General features: G+C 34.1%; 1 protein-coding gene across 1 annotated transcript in view; it reads right to left on the bottom strand.

Annotated features, from left to right (window-relative positions):
- Window positions 1–20,189, bottom strand: part of LOC149790377 (uncharacterized) — a 280,245-nt gene that overhangs the window by 127,575 nt on the left and 132,481 nt on the right. The window contains exons 21-23 of the mRNA XM_089972426.1: window positions 18,866–19,015; window positions 8,937–9,193; window positions 532–564 (exon numbers count right to left, since the gene is read on the bottom strand). Coding sequence (XP_089828552.1) covers window positions 532–564; window positions 8,937–9,193; window positions 18,866–19,015 — 440 coding nt within the window. The remainder of the gene's footprint in view (window positions 1–531; window positions 565–8,936; window positions 9,194–18,865; window positions 19,016–20,189) is intronic.

Raw genomic sequence — 20,189 nt, 5'->3', positions numbered from 1 at the left:
GACTAAACCTTGGATTTCATGGACAATAACTTCTGAACTAGAACCACCATTTTAAATTATCAAATCCCAAATGAGAAACAAATAACAAATTCTACTTAAATACCTATTTGAAAGAGATTTATAATCTTTTGCAATAAATGTTTCTTTTGCAGAGTGACAGCAAAGAGAAGTAAAATATTTTACAACATTTTATGAGATGTAATGTCCTATATTTTGTTACTTAACCAATCTCTTAAAATACAATAACAATATTTAGTACTAAAATTACTCTGAGATAATAAAAGACAATCTAAACATAGTATTCTAATGTTGAAGATTTGCCAAGCCCTCAAATCTGATAAACATTTGATAGTGCACTGGAGTGGGCACGAAATAAATGCAAATCAATTGTACAGTGAACTTATAATGTATATATGGTTTACCATAGTTTCTACAGTAGCAACTATCCTTGCAAATTTATTTTCTTTACTGTGTGATGTAAGCACACTCTTGAGTCTGGTAGTTTATATCATTATATGATCTTTTTCTTACCATTAAAGGCGTTGGCATGGAGGAATCATGAGTCTGAAACAAAAATCATGGTAGGATTATTTATATCTCTCTTTACATCAATCCAAAACTGGATGACAGTCAATTAAAAGATGCACTGAGTCAACTAAAAACAAATGTATTGATTGTTTGCATATATATAAATTAGACATATATCAGTGTATGTATGGCTGTTTGTCACTATATTGTAATCTCTATCTATCTATAAACACATTCAAAGTGAAACCTATCTTAGGGCTTTGGTAACAGTGGTCATATTTTAAGTAGGATTGGCATCATTTGACATATTTGGGAAGGGGTTCATGCAGAATGTTTCTGGTCAAGACTTGTCACATTCAATGTATTTGGGAATGGGTTCATGCAGAATGTTCCTTGTCAAAACTGGTCTCATTCAATGTAAGGGCTTCATGCAGAATGTTCCTTGTCAAGACTGGTCTCATTCAATGAATTTGGGAAGGGGTTCATGCAGAATGTTTCTTGTCAAGACTGGTCTCATTCAGTGTAAGGGGTTCAAGTAGAATGGTCCTTGTCAAGACTGGTCTCATTCAATGTAGTAGTTTTGGGGAGAACAGTATATCAGCATCAGTTATATAGATTTGAAAGGTGACCAGACCATGATACTTTCTCTCAAGTTTGACTAAATGTGAGTGTGTGTGTGTGTGTGATTTGGATTTTTTATGTAGCTCTAACAATTTTCATTCATATCACTATGATGTCTGCAGTGTAGCAGTTTATAGTGATGTCTAGCACTGGGACATCATGCTACAGACAATGTAGCATGATGTCCCACCCAGTCACATTACCCTGACACCAGGCCGACCAGTCCTAACACTAACCTCTTAATGCTGAGCACCAAGCGAGGCAGCTGTTAGTACCATTTTTTATAAGTCTTTGGTATGCTTCAGCCAGGGATCGAACCCATGACCTCCCACATCCGAGGTGGATGCTCTAACCACTAGGCCACCAGAGCGGTCTAGTTTGACTAAATTGTTTTCAACCAATTTGGGGAAGTCATTTCAAGAATTGTGTCTGTTTTTAGTAGCAGCAGTCATATCTGACAGTGATTGGTATCATCTGTACAAATTTGACAGTGATTAATTGGTATCATCTGCACAAATTTGACAATGATTGGTATCATCTTTATAAATTTGACAGTGATTGGTGTCATCTTTATAAATTTGACAGTGATTGGTATCATCTGTACAAATTTGACAGTAATTAATTGGTATCTTCTGTATAATTTTGACAGTGATTCGTATCAGCTGTATGAATTCAACAATGATTGGTATCATCTGTACAAATGTTACAGTGATTAATTGGCATCATCTGTATAAATCTGACAGTGATGGGTATCGTCTGTATAAATTTGACAGTGAATGGTATCATCTGTACAATTTTGACAGTAATTGGTATCATGTTTATAAATTTGACAGTGATTGGTATCATCTTTAGACAGCGATTAATTGGTATAATCTTTATAAATTTGATAGTTATTGGTGTCATCTTTATAAATTTGACAGTGATTGGTATCATCTGTACAAATTTGACAGAGATTGGTATCATCTTTATAAATTTGACAGTGATTGGTATCATCTGTACAATTTTGACAGTAATTGGTATCATCTGTATAAATTTGACTGATTGGTATCATCTTTGTAAGTCTGATAGTGATTGGTATCATCTTTATAAATTTAACAGTGATTGGTATCATCGGTACAAATTTGACAGTGATTAATTGGTATGTCTGTATAAATCTGACAGTGACTGGTGTGATCTTTATAAATTTGACAGTGATTGGTATCATCTGTATAAATCTGACAGTGATTGGTGTCATCTTTATAAATTTGACAGTGATTGGTATCAGCTTTTTAAATTTGACAGTGATTGGTATCATCTTTATAAACTCAACAGTGATTAGTATCATCTTTACAAATTTGAAAGTGATTGGTATCATCTTTATACATTTGACAGTGATTGGCATCATCTTTATAAATTTGACAGTGATTGGTATCATCTTAATAAACAATGACTGGTATCATCTTTATAAATTTGTCAGTGACAATGGTATCATCTGTATAAATTTGACAGTGATTAGTATCATCTTTATAAATTCGACAGTGATTAGTATCATCTTTATAAATTTAAAAGTGATTGGTATCATCTTTATACATTTGACAGTGATTGGTATCATCTTAATAAACAGTGATTGGTATCATCTTTATAAATTTGTCAGTGACAATGGTATCATCTGTATAAATTTGACAGTGATTGGTATCATCTGCATAAATCTGACAGTGATTGGTATCATCTGTACAAATTTGACAGTGATTGGTATCATATGTATAAATTTGACAGTGACTGGCATCATCTTTATAAACAGTGATTGGTATCATCTTTATAAATTTGTCAGTCATTAGTATCATCTGTATAAACTCAAAACAATTGATCAAGTTCTGCTTGGTGAGTTTGGAAAAAACATCATTCAAAGGTATTACATTTTTAGTAATGTTGGCCATATTTGATGATGGATAGCATCAGTTGTAAACATATGAGAGTCATCTCTTTCTTGCTGTTTTCGTTCAATTTTGGTCACTTTGGCCAACTGTTTCTATTTTTAGAAACTTCAGCCATATTTGAAGATGGACCAGCTCATTTGTGCAAATGTTTAAGTCTTCAAACCAAGATGCCTCCTGTCAAGTATGGTCAAATTCTATTCAACAGAGGTGGAAGTTGCTTCAAATTCGTTTTAGTAATGGTGTTCTACCTAGTGCTGGATGAGCATCATGTATACAGTTCTTAAAGGTCTTAATGCCAGGATATTGTTTTGGTAAAATTAGGAAACTTCTGCTCAGCACATTTGGAGTAGAAATAATTTGAAGGTTTTACTTTTTTGTGATAATGGCCATAGCCTATGGCAGATAAGCATCAGTTGTACAAATATAAAAATATGCCAGGATGCATTCTGTCAAATTTGCTCAAATTGTAATTGCAGTTTTTTAGAAAAATCATTTATAGGTTTTCTAATTTTATTAACAGTTGCCATATTTGATGGCAGTTAGGCACCATATTTGCAGATTTAAAGGTCTTCATGTCAGGAATTTTGACCAAAAAACCTTACACATCTGAGGTTTCTTGTTAGGTTATCCCAGGTATACCTGTGCACCACAGACAATTCTGATATTTTGTCCAAGTTATTATAAGTAACCCTTGGACATTATCTTGTGCATTTTAAAAAAAATTGGGAATACTTTCGACAAAGCCACGGACATGAGAACTTGTTTATTTCTGGCTCAGAAAAACCTTGGAAATAGAACCCAGTCATTTATTTAGCTTGAACATAGCTTGGAAATGTAGACTTTGAATATTTTTTGCTAGGACATGGTCTTTTTTCACTGTGCACTAAGAGATTTCTGTATATTTATTTATTCAGAACTTTTTTTACAGTTTATAAAAATGAATAATGTTTGTTTGTTGATTGATATGGGTTGTACTGTGCACCATCTCAGTACAGGCAATATGGTGCCAAATGCGAACACATATTTTGGTTTCACATCTTATGGAGATATGCTGGAGTCCCAAAGTTTGAGAAATTCTAAGCATTCATAAACTAAAAACACTTCATCATTACTAAATGTAACACTAAAAATGTGTTTTGAATGAAATCCTGGGTACATAAAGTTATGCCACTGTACAAATTTCATCACGTGACCCTACCTGCAATATGTCACTATGTTGACTATCTCAACTGTCATTAAATTGTGGCATTGTTATCCTTGACTGTATTGTTTGGACTGCATTAGTTGGCTTTGATCCTTTATTACTTGTGTTATTTGCTTCATTAACATTCAATACTTTGTCCTACTGAAGGCAATCATTTTTAATCAACCAGCAAACCAAAGAAGTCAAGCCGAGGCTGCTGGAGTCATGTGGGAATGCATGGGAACAGCATTCCCTTACCTTTTTGGGCTTTTAATTGTCCCCCTGTATCTGAGTAATGCGTGTTCCCCCACTTCTTTATTATGTTCTCCCACTTCTTTATTGTGTTCTCTCACTTCTTTATTGTGTTCTCCCACGTCTTTAGTGCATTCTCTCACTTCTTTATTGTGTTCTCTCACTTCTTTATTGTGTTCTCCCACTTCTTCATTGCATTCTCCCACTTCTTTATTGTGTTCTCCCACTTCTTTATTGTGTTCTCCCACTTCTTCATTGCATTCTCCCACTTCTTTTTTATTGTGTTCTCCCACTTCTTTATTGTGTTCTCCCACTTCTTTATTGTGTTCTTCCACTTCTTCATTGCATTCTCCCACTTCTTTATTGTGTTCTCTCACTTCTTTATTGTGTTCTCCCACTTCTTTATTGTGTCCTCCCACTTCTTTATTGTGTTCTCACACTTTACTGCATTCTCTCACTTCTTTATTGTGTTCTCCCACTTCTTTATTGTGTTCTCCCACTTCTTTACTGCATTCTCTCACTTCTTTATTGTGTTTTCTCAATTTTTACTGCATTCTCTCACTTCTTCATTGCATTCTCTCATTTCTTTATTGCATTATCTCATATCCATATTGTGTTCTCTCACTTCTATATTGTTTTTTCTCTCAATTCTTTATTGCATTCTTTCACTTCTTTATTGCATTCTCTCACTTTATTGTGTTTTATTGCATTCTCTCACTTTACTGAGTTTTGTATTGCATTTTCTCACTTCTTTTTTGTATTCTCTCATTTTATTGTGTGCTCTCATTTCTTTATTGTGTTCTTTCATTTCTGTATTGTATTCTCTCACTTCTTTAGTGTTTTTTCAATTCTTTATTGCATTCTCTCACTTTATTGAGGTCTTTTTTATTGAATTCTCTCACTTCTATATTGTATTCTCTCACTTCTTTTTTGTATTCTGTCATTTTATTGTGTGCTCTCATTTCTCTATTGTGTTCTTTCATTCTTTATTGCATTCTCTCATTTCTTTATTGTGTTCTCTCATTTCCTTATTGTGTTCTCTCATTTCCTTATCGTGTTCCCTCATTTCTTTATTGTGTTCTCTCACTTCCTTATTACATTCTCTCACTTCTTTATTCTGTTCTCTCACTTCTTTTATGTGTTCTCTCACTTACATGGTTCCCACACTTTTCTAAAGATAAATTTCCAGGTCATTTCCAGGATATCAAATTACTTTTTTTCGAGGTTCACATTTGACCATTACTGAATGGAATTAAAGACCATACTTAGATTATAAAACATGCATTTTCTAAATCTAAAGACATTTCTCTTTCAAGACGCTCCAAAAACACTTAAGTCAAAAAAGATGATCATGTATAAAACCACAAATTGTATCAAACAAAACAAGTTTGATTATATTCCTATAAATTGGCTTGTAAAGTCATTTAAATGTACAGAATAAAAATTGTAACTAATGAACATAAATTATGTTGTTTCCTTTCAAACCTTTAATTCTAAATGCAAATAATTAGAATCTTGTCTTGTAAGGAAAAGAGCTTAACCCTGAATTTATCTGTGGCAATAAAATCCCAAACAAGATTTTTCAAACAACCTAATCTCCTTAAGATGATCTGGTTATAAATCCACCATTTAATTTTTTTCTCAAAAGGATAGATTTGAATTTTGACAAAAGACCTTCAAAATTATATACTGTTATATAAACAAGGCCTGAATTTTCTGTAAAATCAACTTGTCTTCTTGTAAATTTGATAAACCAGTCCCCAAGCCTGTATTGATACAGGGGCTCATATTGTTTTTTAATATATAATACAAGGGACAACAATTTCTCATTTCAGCTCTGAGATTCAATAATCTGGACTACAAATTTGGCTTAAAACAAATAGCAGTCCATTTTCTAATCCGAGTTTCCTCTGAATATTCCCACCCCATTTTTCATCTTTGGACATTTATGTTTGGGTGTGTGATCACTGCAACTGCATATCGCAAATTTTGAATTTGCCACCACCGTGCTGTAGCGAAATATGGTAGTCCCTACAAAATTTAAGCGTATGCTATATCGGCACATACCTGCATGAAATCGATAGGAAAATGAATTATTTTCTCAGAAATGGCAAGTATTATAATCATTATGTTATTAATCCGCTGACAGACAAAATGAAACTATGGTGTAGATGAAACCTGTCCCAGTACTTGCCATTTGCATTACTAGTCACATGACTTCACAAATCTCAAATGACGACATTTGAAGTCCAATAGTCCTGTGAGATCAACAACAAACTCCTTTATAATGTTGTATGGAAATTCAGTTATATTAAATCAGATACTTTTTGTAAAAACCAGCAATCTGGCCAGTCGGATTTATCATGCAAAGAGCACATGTCAATCTGGCAGTCAATTTCTGAGAAAATAAGTAATTTTCATATCAATTTCATGCATGTATCACTCAATCTAACAATGTTTAAAGTTTGCAATGATATCAAGTAAACGGCTATGCTTTGCCACCACCGTGTTGGCCTTGTGTGATGCTAGACTAGTTTTCATACCTTGCATGGAAGGAAAGATCATCGAGCTGACTTTGAAAAAAAAAAGTCTACTAGATGAATCTAATCCACTGAGTATTTGGACTGACTCTGCATATATGTTTATTGCAAGCAACCAAATGATCCATACTGCACCCTCTGAATATTCTGGTTAAAACTCGATAAATTTAACTCATGATCAGTTTAGTTACTACTCAATTATACAATTGTTTCGGGCATCAAGTGGTGGTGGAAAATTCCTGGGTTTTTCCTGACTTTCATCAATATTTGTGAAATTCAAGGACTTTTCATGGTCAGGAAAAAAATTATCATTTCTCCAACTTTTTCCTGATTTCCCAGTAGCATGGGAACCCTGCACTTATTGTGTTCTCTCACTTCTTTATTGCGTTCTCTCACTTCTTTATTATGTTCTCTCATTTTTTTATTGTGTTCTCTCACTTTTTTATTGTGTTCTCTCATTTCTTTATTGTCTTCTCTCACTATTTATTTTAACAATACACTACTGCTCATGCCAAGCATATCATATGTAACCACTTTTTGAAGCCACTGTTAGATTAATTAATTAAAAGGCATGAAAGGTTTTTCAAATACAGTGTACAGATAGTGGACATGCAAATATGCTAATCTATTCAAAGGTCTGAATACTGTTCTTATACAATATACAGGTAGCGTACATGCAAATATGCTGATCTATTCAAAGGTTTGAATACTGTTCATATACAATATACAGATAGTGAACATGCAAATATGCTAATCTATTCAAAGGTTTGAATACTGTTCATATACAGTATACAGGTAGTGTACATGCCAAATACTTTGAAGTCAATAGCTAACAAATGTCTGTTTTTCAAAAGGGAAGCACTGAAGAAAGTTACTGCTTGCTTGAAATATAATGCCCTTTAAAAATTATCTCTAAAATCATTATGAATCTATGGTTGCATACTAAATAACAGAACAATACCAACAAGTTTTATAAAACAACGAACAAATTAATTATCAAAGATATAAATGAAAAATGTGAGAGGAACCTACAGCATTATGAAGTGAATTCAAACTATTCCATAAAAAGGTCTATGCAAGTCCTAAACGACAGAGAAGTTCCTTAGAAATTTCAAGCAAGAAATGTACCAGTCCTAGAAGAACTGTGACATCAAGATAGTGTTGTCCAGAATTCTTTTGAATAGTTGACAACCGTTCCAGAATAATATTATAGTCCAAATAATGAGCACTTTCTATTTCCACTGAACAGTCTAAATGAATATTCTTCCTTTCAAATAATATCCAAGTACAACATAAAACATGTCTGTAGACTTGCAAAATGAACACGAGAAATGAGAATTACTCCAAAAATGGAATGAAACTGATCGCTCATTTCTCTCGTTATATACACTGTCTATTGTGAATATATTTTGCAATAGACCCAACTTGACAGACCAAACTATTAATTTTGCATCAAACTTGCCTATCATGTGACCTAGCCCAACAAATGGAAAGTTATTGAATTCTTCCAGAAATGTTAAAACCCCATCAGCCAAAGAGAAACTAAGCCTAAGGTGCCATTAAGTCTTATTATTAAGATTATTATTAATAATTGTCAACACATACGTAAGCATCTATTTATAGATCCAATGCAATACTATGCACTTTTGAGATTCAGGCCCTGTAAGCAAACTCTAACTAAAGGTATTCTGTACAATTTACAGCTATGAATACGACTACAAAAATCATAAAAAATCATGTACCAGGAGTTACAAAAAATATAGATATATATAACAAATGAACTCTATACAAATTTGAAAACCATACATCATTATTTTTTATATCAGATTTCAGAGAGTGCTGTACAAAAGAGTCCTGGGTGTCTATCTAACATTTAGATACAAAACTGAAAATTACCTCTGGGTCTACTTCCAAAACTTTACCCAGGGAAGGAAGCTGGACATCATGGATGTAGGGCGAAGAGATTCCAATTGTGAATTCCCCAGCAGTATTGGTTACTTTGATGGCAACATAGTATTCATGGTGTCCAAGAAGCTGCCACTCCAAGGAATCAAGAGAAACAGCTGTACAAGTTGGAGAGGAAGTCAAGGTACATCCTCCACCAGAAGACAGTGGACGGTAGTTCATTACTGAAGTTGGATGACTAGATTCTCCTGAAAATTAAACAGCATATAAATGTATGAATTAATTTTATACAGACTAGACTGCACACATAAATGTGGTCATTTGCAGTACATATAAGAGAGATTCCACAGAGTAGTAACCATTGTTGATTATACAAGGGAGTGAGTGAATCAGTGGATAGTGTGCTAGACTCACATGCATGGAGTTCTGGGTTGATATCCTACCTTGACCAGCTGTCATGGTATGTCACTTGGCAAGGCATCTTGCTCTCAACACCTCAACTGTCTCTCATATGTTGATAAATCATTAAAAACAAGTCGATCAATCAATCCTTACTATACAAAAAAGCTCAAATATGCTAAAAGTAATATGGGATAGAACAAAAATTTATGGCATAAAATATTTCTTTTGCAATTGATTTACTTGCTGATTTTATGACATTCATGCACAATTTATGTTCTGTACATTACACATGGTTTACATTCAGTTAATTTCACTGTAGCCTTTGCAGAGATGTACAAATGATTTCTAATGTGACCCAGCTATTATGAGGTAGACGGGATTAGACCACTGTAGCCTATTCCATTAAAAAGTCCCATGGGTGAAAAAAATGCAACTAGAGTAATGGAACTTTGTCCAATGTAGCATATTCCTTAAAAAAAGTCCCATGGGGAAAAGGATGCATCTCGAGGTAATGAGATTTTGCCCACTGTAGGCTATTCCATTAAAAAGTCTCATGGGGGAAAACAATGCAACTGGAGTTAATGGAATTTAGTCCACTATAGCCTGTTCCATTAACAATTCACATGAGACAAAAGAGTCTAACTGGAGGTAATGGGATTTTGTTCACAGATGTCAGAGAAAAATCAAATGAAAGAGAGGAATGCAACTGCATTTACTTCCCAGTGGTGGTGAAATTTCATGCAATGACTGTTAAGCTATTTTATTAAATATTGATTTAAATTATTCAAGAATCTATCTTTTAGTGAATCAGATTTTGTTGATTATATAGAGATTATATAAGCGAATACAAGACCACATATGTTATAGTACAATTAATGCCAGCTTTGTAAGAGAGGGAGGAAATCATGATTTATTAATAATTGTTCATTGGAATAACAGAGTAGACAATATTTAATTTAAACAGTCAAAACCTATTGGATTATGTGAATTTATTAAAGGACATGGTAATTGAATATTTAAATAATTTTATTGGATTATATGAAACATTCAAGGACTTCCTTGTTATTTTACTTTCATGAGATTACCTTAAAGTATAATCGTTTGGATTTAGAACTGGGATTCTTCAGTGATGCTAGCACATTAGCAAATAACACGTTGCAACTTCATTCAGAATCCTTTGGACAGCTTCTGGATTAGTGTGAAATTGAAATTTGAATTTAGGACATTCTAGGAATTCATACACTCTAAGTTATTTTTAATTCTTTCATTTTGTTTGATTTTATATTTTAGGGAAATAAATTTATATTTTGGAAACTGAATTTTTGTTTGGTTTCACCTTGTCTTGTTACATGGTATACACCCCTAGACCTAACACTGTAATACATCCGTGTAATTTGTCAATGCAGGTACTACATTGCTCCCTCTGTATACCTCTCTTCATGGGAATCACATAAGTAATGTACATTATCAGTGAGGCCACTTTATAGTGAAGTAATTGTTCTCACAAGGTAATACATAAAAACACCAGTAAGGTACCTAATGGTAAACAAACAACTTTATATTTAGTTCAAAATGGCAAAGAATTATAATCTTGTTAAGTAAAAATAATAAAACAACTCTGAAGCAACTCATTGAAATCTGTCATAAGTCATAAAAAGATGGCCGCTATCGCTTAACCGGCTTGAAGCCACTGTTCCGTTTTTTTTTGCTGTTTTCATGATATTTGTGCTTGTTGCCTGTTTTCATCTTCGTTATTGTGTTCATTATGTACTGGCTGTTAAATTTGTATGTGTTTCTTCATCTCCTTGTTTTGGAAACGAGAACAATTGGACTTTTTCTCAGCTGTCTTGCTCCATTGTTTCTGAACAAAACACCATCACATGATACTTGCCAGTCAACCAGTTTATGCTATGATGGACCCTCATTAATTGCTTTAAATGATCACTCCTTGGCTCTCCACTCTACATTGTGCTCTAGACTGAACAAACTGTGACTACATTCATCATTACCTAAATGTAAACAGAAGTGAAAAAAGAAACATTGTTTCAAAGCTGACCAGCGAATAACAGGAAGAAGAATCCCAGTTACCTCCCTTATTTTGGCTCAACAATTTAAAAAAAAGAAAATTTGACTGTTAATTTAGATAACCTAATTCAAATCCCTATTAATTCGTCAACCTTTGTGTCAACTATCCAAGAAATACCTCTACGCATTGCATTATTCAATGCCCAGTCAGTAGGACCACCGGAAAAGCGCACAGAAATAGTTAATTTTATCAATGACCAAAATGTTGACATATTTTTCCTGACAGAAATATGGCTAAAAACATCAGGCGATGAACCCAACTGTGCGGATCTAGCTCCCACTGTTTACTCCATCAAGTCGTTCCCCCGTAATTCTCGCGGAGGTGGAATTGCTGTCATCTCAAAGAACTCCTTGATAAAACATCTTAACTACACCACAACATTCAATTTCAACCACACATCCTTTGAACTAGTCCAAACCACACTCACACTGGAGCAAAGGTCAGTCCATTTTTTCTGCCTATACTGCCCTCCTCCTAGTAGAAAAAACAAGCTGGCTGACTCTCTCTTTTTGGAGCAGTTTCTGAATCTCCTGGACTATGGAAATTCGATAGGTGGCAACCTGATTATTCTTGGAGATTTCAACTTTCACTTTGACTGTCCTGGAAACTCAAATACATCAAAACTCACAGATTCTATTAATGTTTTCAACCTCAGTCAGTTAACCAACCCACCCATAAACATGGTCACATTTCAGACTGGATTCTTCATAGACCTGATGACAACATTCTACGGTCCTCCCTGGTATCCCAGCACCTTGCATCAGATCACCTCTGCATTATATGCCATCTGGACGTATCAGTCCCTAACCCTCCACCTTTATCTGCTACTAAGAGAAACCTCCGTATGATAAATAGAACCAAACTACTGCAGAACAACTCGATAACTGTCTGCGTTCATTGCTTGACAAACATGCCCCAGCTACCAAGTGCAGAGTATCAATTCAAAAGTATTCTCCATGGTATAGCAGTGTTAGGGACCAGCTTCACACTGCTAAAAGAGACTGCCGTAAAGCTGAGAGGCTCTGGCTTTCCACCAGACTCACTATTCATAAGCAAATCTATGAAGTCGCTAAGAAGAATGTCACAAATATAGTCCATGCAACGAAATCAGCCCACTACACTAGTAAGATCATGGAAAGTTCCAGCTGCAAAGAGCTCTTCGAGATTACTAACAAGCTAATCTCAAGGTACAAATCAACACCACTTCCAACTACCTTCTCTCCAGTCATACTTTTGGACATGTTTGCAAATTTTTTCCGTGACAAAGTACAAGCCATTAGAGATAAGCTTGACACCACAATTTCAACTGACTTGTCGTCACCATACAGTTGGGATAAAGAATTTGAGCGGCAACCATTAGCAGCATTTGAACCTGTCTCTATGGATTTTGTATGTACAATCGTGATGAAGAGTGCACCAAAGTCATGTGAACATGATCCAATTCCAACATCACTGCTGCTTGAGTGTTTAGATCCAGTATTGCCTTCACTAACTGAAGTTATTAATACCTCTCTCTCTTCCAGGGAATTCCCATCATTTTTCAAAACTGCCATTGTAAAGCCTCTGCTGAAGAAACCAACACTAGACCATAACAATTTAAAGAACTACCACCCAGTTTCTAATCTCCCATTCATATAAAAAATCTTAGAAAAGGTTGTTCTATCCCAGCTTGTATCTCATCTAAGCTCAAACAGTCTTTTTAGCAATGTACAATCTACATATCTCCCTTGCCACAGTACTGAAACTACTCTTCTAAAAGTAGTTAATAACATTCACTCTGTGTTGGATAGCGGAAAGATTACAGTCCTCACCCTCCTTGATTTGTCTGCAGCATTTGACACAATAAACCATGATATATTACTTCACCATCTCCAGCATGTATTTGACATTCATGATACAGCCTTACTGTGGTTCAAGTCCTGCTTAGTCAACAGGACAAAAATTGTATCTGCAAATGGAATACGCTCCAACCCAGTTGATCTATGTTGTGGTGTTCCACAGGGGTCTGTTCTTGGACCTGTTCTCTTCATTCTATACACTCAGCCGCTCTCAAGTGTCATAGATCATAATCCAGTGTCTCACCAATTGTATGCTGATGACACCCAAATGTACAAACCTAGCCACCCAACTGAAGTTGATGCTACCATCCAAGGTGTAGAGAGGTGCATCTCTGATGTGAAATCATGGATGACATGGAACAAGCTGCAGATGAATGATGATAAAACTGAAGCCATTCTGATCACAACACAAAGACTTTCTCATTCACATCCTTTACCTCAAACAATAACTATCAGCAACACCAACATTAAATTCACACAATCAGTACGAAATCTAGGTGTTACTCTGGACAGTACTCTCACATTGCACCAACATATCATGAACATATGCAAGGCTACATATCTTGAGCTGAGATGCATCAGCTCAATTCGCAAATATCTTTCAGTTGATGCCACTAAAACACTTGTGTGTTCATTAGTGCTTTCAAGACTGGACTATTGTAACTCAATTCTGTCTGGTTCATCTCAATATCTACTCCAGGAACTTCAAAAACTTCAAAACACAGCTGCTCGGATCATACTTAGAGTACCACAATCAGAGCACTGCACCTTCCCATTGCTCAGTACCCTACACTGGCTATCCATGCGATCCAGAATCAAACACAAAATTTGTTCTCTGTGCTACGTTTCACTGTCGAACTCTAGTCCAACATACCTATCCGATCTCACCCATGTGTACACACCAGCAAGATACTTACGCTCCTCTTTTGACAATCATATATTCATTATTCCCAGTATGAAAACAAAGTCATATGGACAGCGTTCTTTTGCATACCAAGGCCCAGCAACGTGGAATGAATTGTCCACTAAACTTAGACACAAAGACACAGTGATCACATTTAAGAGGGCTCTCAAAACTCACTTATTTCGACTACAAGAACAAACTTAAAGACCTAATAATGTTTCCTACCTGAAATATTCTCAGCATGTTTTTTATTTTTTAATGTTTTTCTAATTTCATGGTGTTTGTTTTTGTAATAATATTATTATATTTTTTTTTGTCTTATAGGTGTTGTCTAATGTTGTAAAGCGCTTAGAGCTTCTAAAGATTAGGTGCTATACAAAGTCCTCATTATTATTATTATTATTATTATTATTAATATACACTATGAGTACCAAGAAGAATCCACTTTTTTTCTGGGGTAGTAATTTTAGTAAATGTTATAGTTACTACAAACCAAAAAATTAAAGAACCAGCTTAAAATGCAATTCTTATTAAGGTGAATCCACTATTATTTCTGGGGGTAGTAATTTTAGTAGATTTTATAGTTACTACAAACCAATAAGTTAAAGACCCAATGTAATTGTTATTAAGGTGAATCAACTAATATTTCTGGGGTGGTAATTTTTAGTAGATTTTATGATTACTAAAAACTGTCAAGTTAAAGAACCAACAAAAAATACAATTGTTATTGAGGTGAATCCACTAATATTTCTGCGGCAGTAATTTTAGTAGATTTTATATTTACTACAAAAAAATAAGTTAAAGACCCAATCCAACTGTTCTTAAGGTGAACCCACTATTGTTTCTGGGGTTAATTATAGTAGATTTTATGATTTATACAAACCAATATGTTTAAGACCCAATGCAATTGTTATTAAGGTGAATCCACTATCATTTCTGGGATTAATTACAGTAGATTTTAGGATTTATACAAACCAATATGTTTAAGACCCAATGCAGTTGCTATTAAAGTGAATCCACTAATATTTTTGGGGTAGTAATTTTAGTAGATTTTATGATTACTACAAACAGTCAAGTTAAAGAACTAACTAAAAATGCAATTGTTATTAAGGTGAATCCACTAATATTTCTGGGGTAATAATTTTAGTAGATTTTATGATTACTACAAACCAACAAGTTAAAGACCCAATGCAATTGTTATTAAGGTGAATCAACTATTATTTCTGGGGTAGTAATTTTAGTAGATTTTAAAGTTACTATAAACCAAAGCAATTTTTATTAATGTTTATTAATGTTTATCCACTATAATTTTGGGTAGTAATTTTAGTAGATTTTATGGTTACTATAGACCAAAATGTTAAAGACCCAACTGAAAATGTAACTGTTATTAAAGTGAGTGCACTATATTTTCAACCACCTTGGGCCCCCATACTTTTAGGCAATGCAATTTATTTGATTGGGGAAGTGCACTCATTGCTTGCTGCTTTGGGCCCTGCATGCTGCCTTGGGCCCCACATATCCTAGGGTCGGGTCTGCTCACAATTGTTGATCTTAACACTTAGGAGATGATGCATTGTTACTAGATCAATGTTTCCTCTTGAGACAGCCTGAATTTTCCAGCTAACTATCACCAACTTTACTGCTATTGTCATTGTTACTACAGACCACCCCTCCTGCCAACAAAAACTGTCCCTCAAGACATCTGGTCTCTAATAATAGGTTTGTACAAAGCACCAATTTCCAAGATCAAATACATTATTAAAGAAGGAAAAATATCAGCAATCACTGTACATGTATGTATGTATGTATGTATGTATGCATGCATGCATGCAAGCATGAATGAATGTAGAAATCCATGCCAGGACCAAAATCACCATGGAATGTCTGCAAGGACAAAATCACCATGGAATGCATGCCCTGACAAAATCACCATTGGATCCATGCAAGGACAAAATCACCAGGGGATGTATGCTAGGACAAAATCACCATGGAATGCATGCCCTGACAAAATTACCATGGCATCCATGCCAAGATAAAATCACCGTGGCATCCATGCCAGGATAAAATCACCATGGCATCCATGCCAGGATAAAATCACCATGCAATCCATGCCAGGATAAAATCACCATGGCATCCATGCCAGGATAAAATCACCGTGGCATCTATGCAAGGACAAAATAACCATGGCATCCATGCTAGGACCAAAATCTCCATGGGATGTATGCAAGGACAAAATCACCATGGCATCCATGCCAGGACAAAATCACCATGGAATGCATGCCAGGATAAAATCACCATGGCATCCAGGCAAGGTCAAAATCACCATGAAGTGCATGCCAGGATAAAGAAACCATAGGATGCATGCCAGGACCAATTGAGTGCCTCATTTAGATGCCTCTAGTGTAATGGTCTGAAAATCTATCCAGGTAATGTACATAATAATATCAAAAATGTCATTCGCAGTTTTAGAGTAATCGTGGTCAGTGAGATGGACAGACAGAAGTGGGACAGCATGTAATGAAGATAAACCAAATGCAAGTGATTGGAGCATAATTAATTCACAATACCATACTTTTTTGCATGTCTTTGGACGTAAAAAGAAACATTTTATTTGATGTACAAACATTTCATAAAATATTTCATTCAGTGACTGAAAAGAAACAAACGACAAGTTATAAGAAGGATTTAAATTATCAAAAAATTGGGAGAAACACTCTAACTATTCATTAGCTGAATCACACTGATATAACAAACAACTTTTGTTTTAAACTATATTACTCATTTGTAGATAAAATATCTGAATCGTAAAAACAGAAAAAGAATATGCCCCTTTTATCAATGGAGCCAACTGTTAAAGTTACCTTGAAAATTCTGTTTGACCTCCACAACGTTATGTACAGGCCAATGAACCAATTCCAGTTTGTACAGTCTGTTAACAAAATTTTTATAGGACTAAAAGCAAATGAAATTATACCTCATTACTTAAAAATTTATAAAATATAAATATATGTTTTGTAGCTTTTTTTGTAAAGTTTTAAACACGCTATTTATTATCCAATGAAACCAGTAAATAAAAGAATGCGGGTTTTAATTATATCCATAATGGCAGTATTAAATGAACTCTTTCAGATAAAGACTGTCACTTTAATGCTTATCTCTTTTAATAAAGTTTAGATCTTTCATGATTTAGATCTTATTGTCCACAGATGAGTAATATCAAGCTAAATAATATCTGAATATTTTGTTATTTAATTTTTATTGTTTGATGTTATTTAAGTTGTATTTTTTGCTGTTATTGAATACGTATTTTTTGTTGGCTTTTCTTAATGATTATATGTTTATAGTATGTTTGTTCTCGACCTTTGTTCAAAATCAAGTTAATTGTCAACCTTACCAGTGACATTTATTTTGTAAACAACATAATATATAACTAAATAATTTTCAATGACTGTGGATTAGATAATAAGATCAATATTAATGATAAACATGTTAACTTCCATTTGAGTTAAAACTACAGTCTTGATTCTGACCTAAAAAACTTCCAGAATGGAACTTTTCCTATTTAGTTGATAGAATATTTTTAGAAATGGTAATGCAACCTAGGTAGAGTAGTAGGGTATATAATCTTGTTTACATTGGCATTTATTCAGTCTTCCCTCAACATCTGAGGCAGAATGAGTCTTATTGTTGTGTTCAGTTTTAATTTAGTTGGAATTATTTAATCAAATTATTGTTCACCGGAATTACAAAATGCTCAATAATATTCCTGGACAAAAAAACTAATTTGGAATTGTAGTCAATTCAGATAAGGACATTTTGGATTATATTATTGTGATACATCAAAAGACTTTTAGCACATTGCCACATTCCAGGCTAGTGGAGCATTATCACACTGAATACTACAGGCATAATAACACATTCAATATCAGAACTTATTTGGAACACTATCAGAACTTATTTGGAACACCACTGGAATTCAACTGGAACTTCATACTTTTGGACTTGTGATAGAACTTTATGGACTTTTTGGGATTTTATTCACAAATTTGTAAGTTCTTTTTAAATTTTCACTTTGTATTCTAGGGAACTAAATTATTTGTAGAATTTTACAAAACCTGTTGGTTTTAGCTCATTTTCGTTTCTTAGTTTGAGACCATAGAGTCATAACTATTTAAAAATTCACCATATATGAACATATCTTGTGCCCTTTTTAAAAGTTTTAAATATGTCATTATCCATTAAAACCAATAAGATTAACACTTTAATGCATTTATCTTTTAATAAAGAGTGGTTAATGGTCTTTAGTGATTTAGCTCTTTTTGTCGACCATTAAGTAATGTTATTTCTAAAAAAGTTCTTTATTATATTAGTGTCAGCATTCAAATGAATATTGTTTATCCCAATTTTCAATAATTTTGGATAGTACATTCAACATGTCATGGCTATTTCTGATTAAAAGCAAGCTGTTCCCTAACTTTCTGAAAGCAGCATTTTTCCATCTTGTCTTATCACTGTTGAACTTCATTTGCATCCAAAAACACAAAAAATAAAATTATGTCAAAGTTCATACATTACAAGGCATGAAAATATTATCTTGGCAAAAATAATGTAGTGTCCATAAACAAACAACATCCAAAGACATACCAAAAATATATTTTCTATTACTTCAACGGGTGGATATATTTCTTACCAACTGCAAATTCATACTTCAGGGGAAATATGTCTTCACTGTCTATGAAAGCTCCTGCAGGCCATGTGGCTACAAGGTGGAGCCCTGATAAGTGGACATCAATGGAGCCACTAAAATCTGGGGCTGTGGTATCCACCAAAATAGGCCCCACTGCCTGCAATGAGAAGAATTTGGTTTTGGTGTATGGAATATCCACTTACAGAAAATGAACAAATGAAAATCTCCTTGTGTTTCATATAGTTGTGAGCAAGCTATGTGGTAATTTTATATCTGGACAAGTGGTCATTTTATACAAGTGGCTATTTTATACCTGGAGGCACACATTTAAGATACTGTGAAATCTTCTTGTCAAAAATGTAAACTGAAACTTTTCCTCATGGGGTGGGTAGTGAGGAGGTTGAGCGTGAATGGATGGGGGGGGGTAACTAGGAACTCTTTCTACCTAAAATCATCATACTTAATGCTATTAGATGTATTTCAATTTTATGCATAGAATATTCACTTGTTAAAAATATAAAATAATATTTTCTTTGCACTGGAACATTTTTCTGTGATGCAGTAGTACCGACTAAATGGTTGACAACAAGCGAACATTACTAGAATCGCACACAAATATCTCTGGGGGGGCAAGTTGACAATTACTATTGTCCCTGTTGCCTTAAATGCGAAGGAATTAATCAACAAATAAAACTCACAATTAATCAAACTTGGCAAAACTGCAATCTACTATGAACCTTATAGGGCAGAAAATGAAGCTGTATTCAAAGACACCTGCTGAATCATCAGAGCAAATCCTCAGGTTAGGACTGAGTTATTCTTGACCATCATTGTATACGCTTGTCAGAACTGTACTTGATGCAGTGGTCTGACAAAGATATGCTTGTCTTGATAGAAAAATGAATATGCCTCAAACCAGGGACACATCATTACACTGGGAGAAAGGTACATACAATTTTTCAAGTTTAATGAGGAATTTACAGGTAAATATGGCAGTAATAAACATCTCTGTCCTATACAGGTGTTAATGCAAAACAAATGAAATGTGCAAACACAAGTGTATAGTTATTATTACCTGGATGTACTTTATGGCTAAAATCATCCTGAAAACCATGGGTCAGTTAATAGTTGTATGAAGTACTCTGTTGAGATTAAGATAATGGATCATAGGAAAGGGAGATAACCTGAATGCACAGTGCAGTGTTTGAATATGTTTCATACAGGTAGCATTGGATTTTACTTGTTTTGCTGATAACTTATTGATTTCAGAATCATCTTCAAAAATGAATTATTTTTTAACAATATTCAAATAAAATAATCATGCTTT

The sequence above is a fragment of the Sinohyriopsis cumingii genome, chromosome 10, assembly GCF_028554795.1.
Source record: "Sinohyriopsis cumingii isolate HCF-2022 chromosome 10, ASM2855479v2, whole genome shotgun sequence".
Classification (NCBI taxonomy): Eukaryota; Metazoa; Mollusca; class Bivalvia; order Unionida; family Unionidae; genus Sinohyriopsis; species Sinohyriopsis cumingii.
Note: the sequence above shows the minus strand (reverse complement) of the source record. Positions and strands in the feature narration are given on the sequence as shown.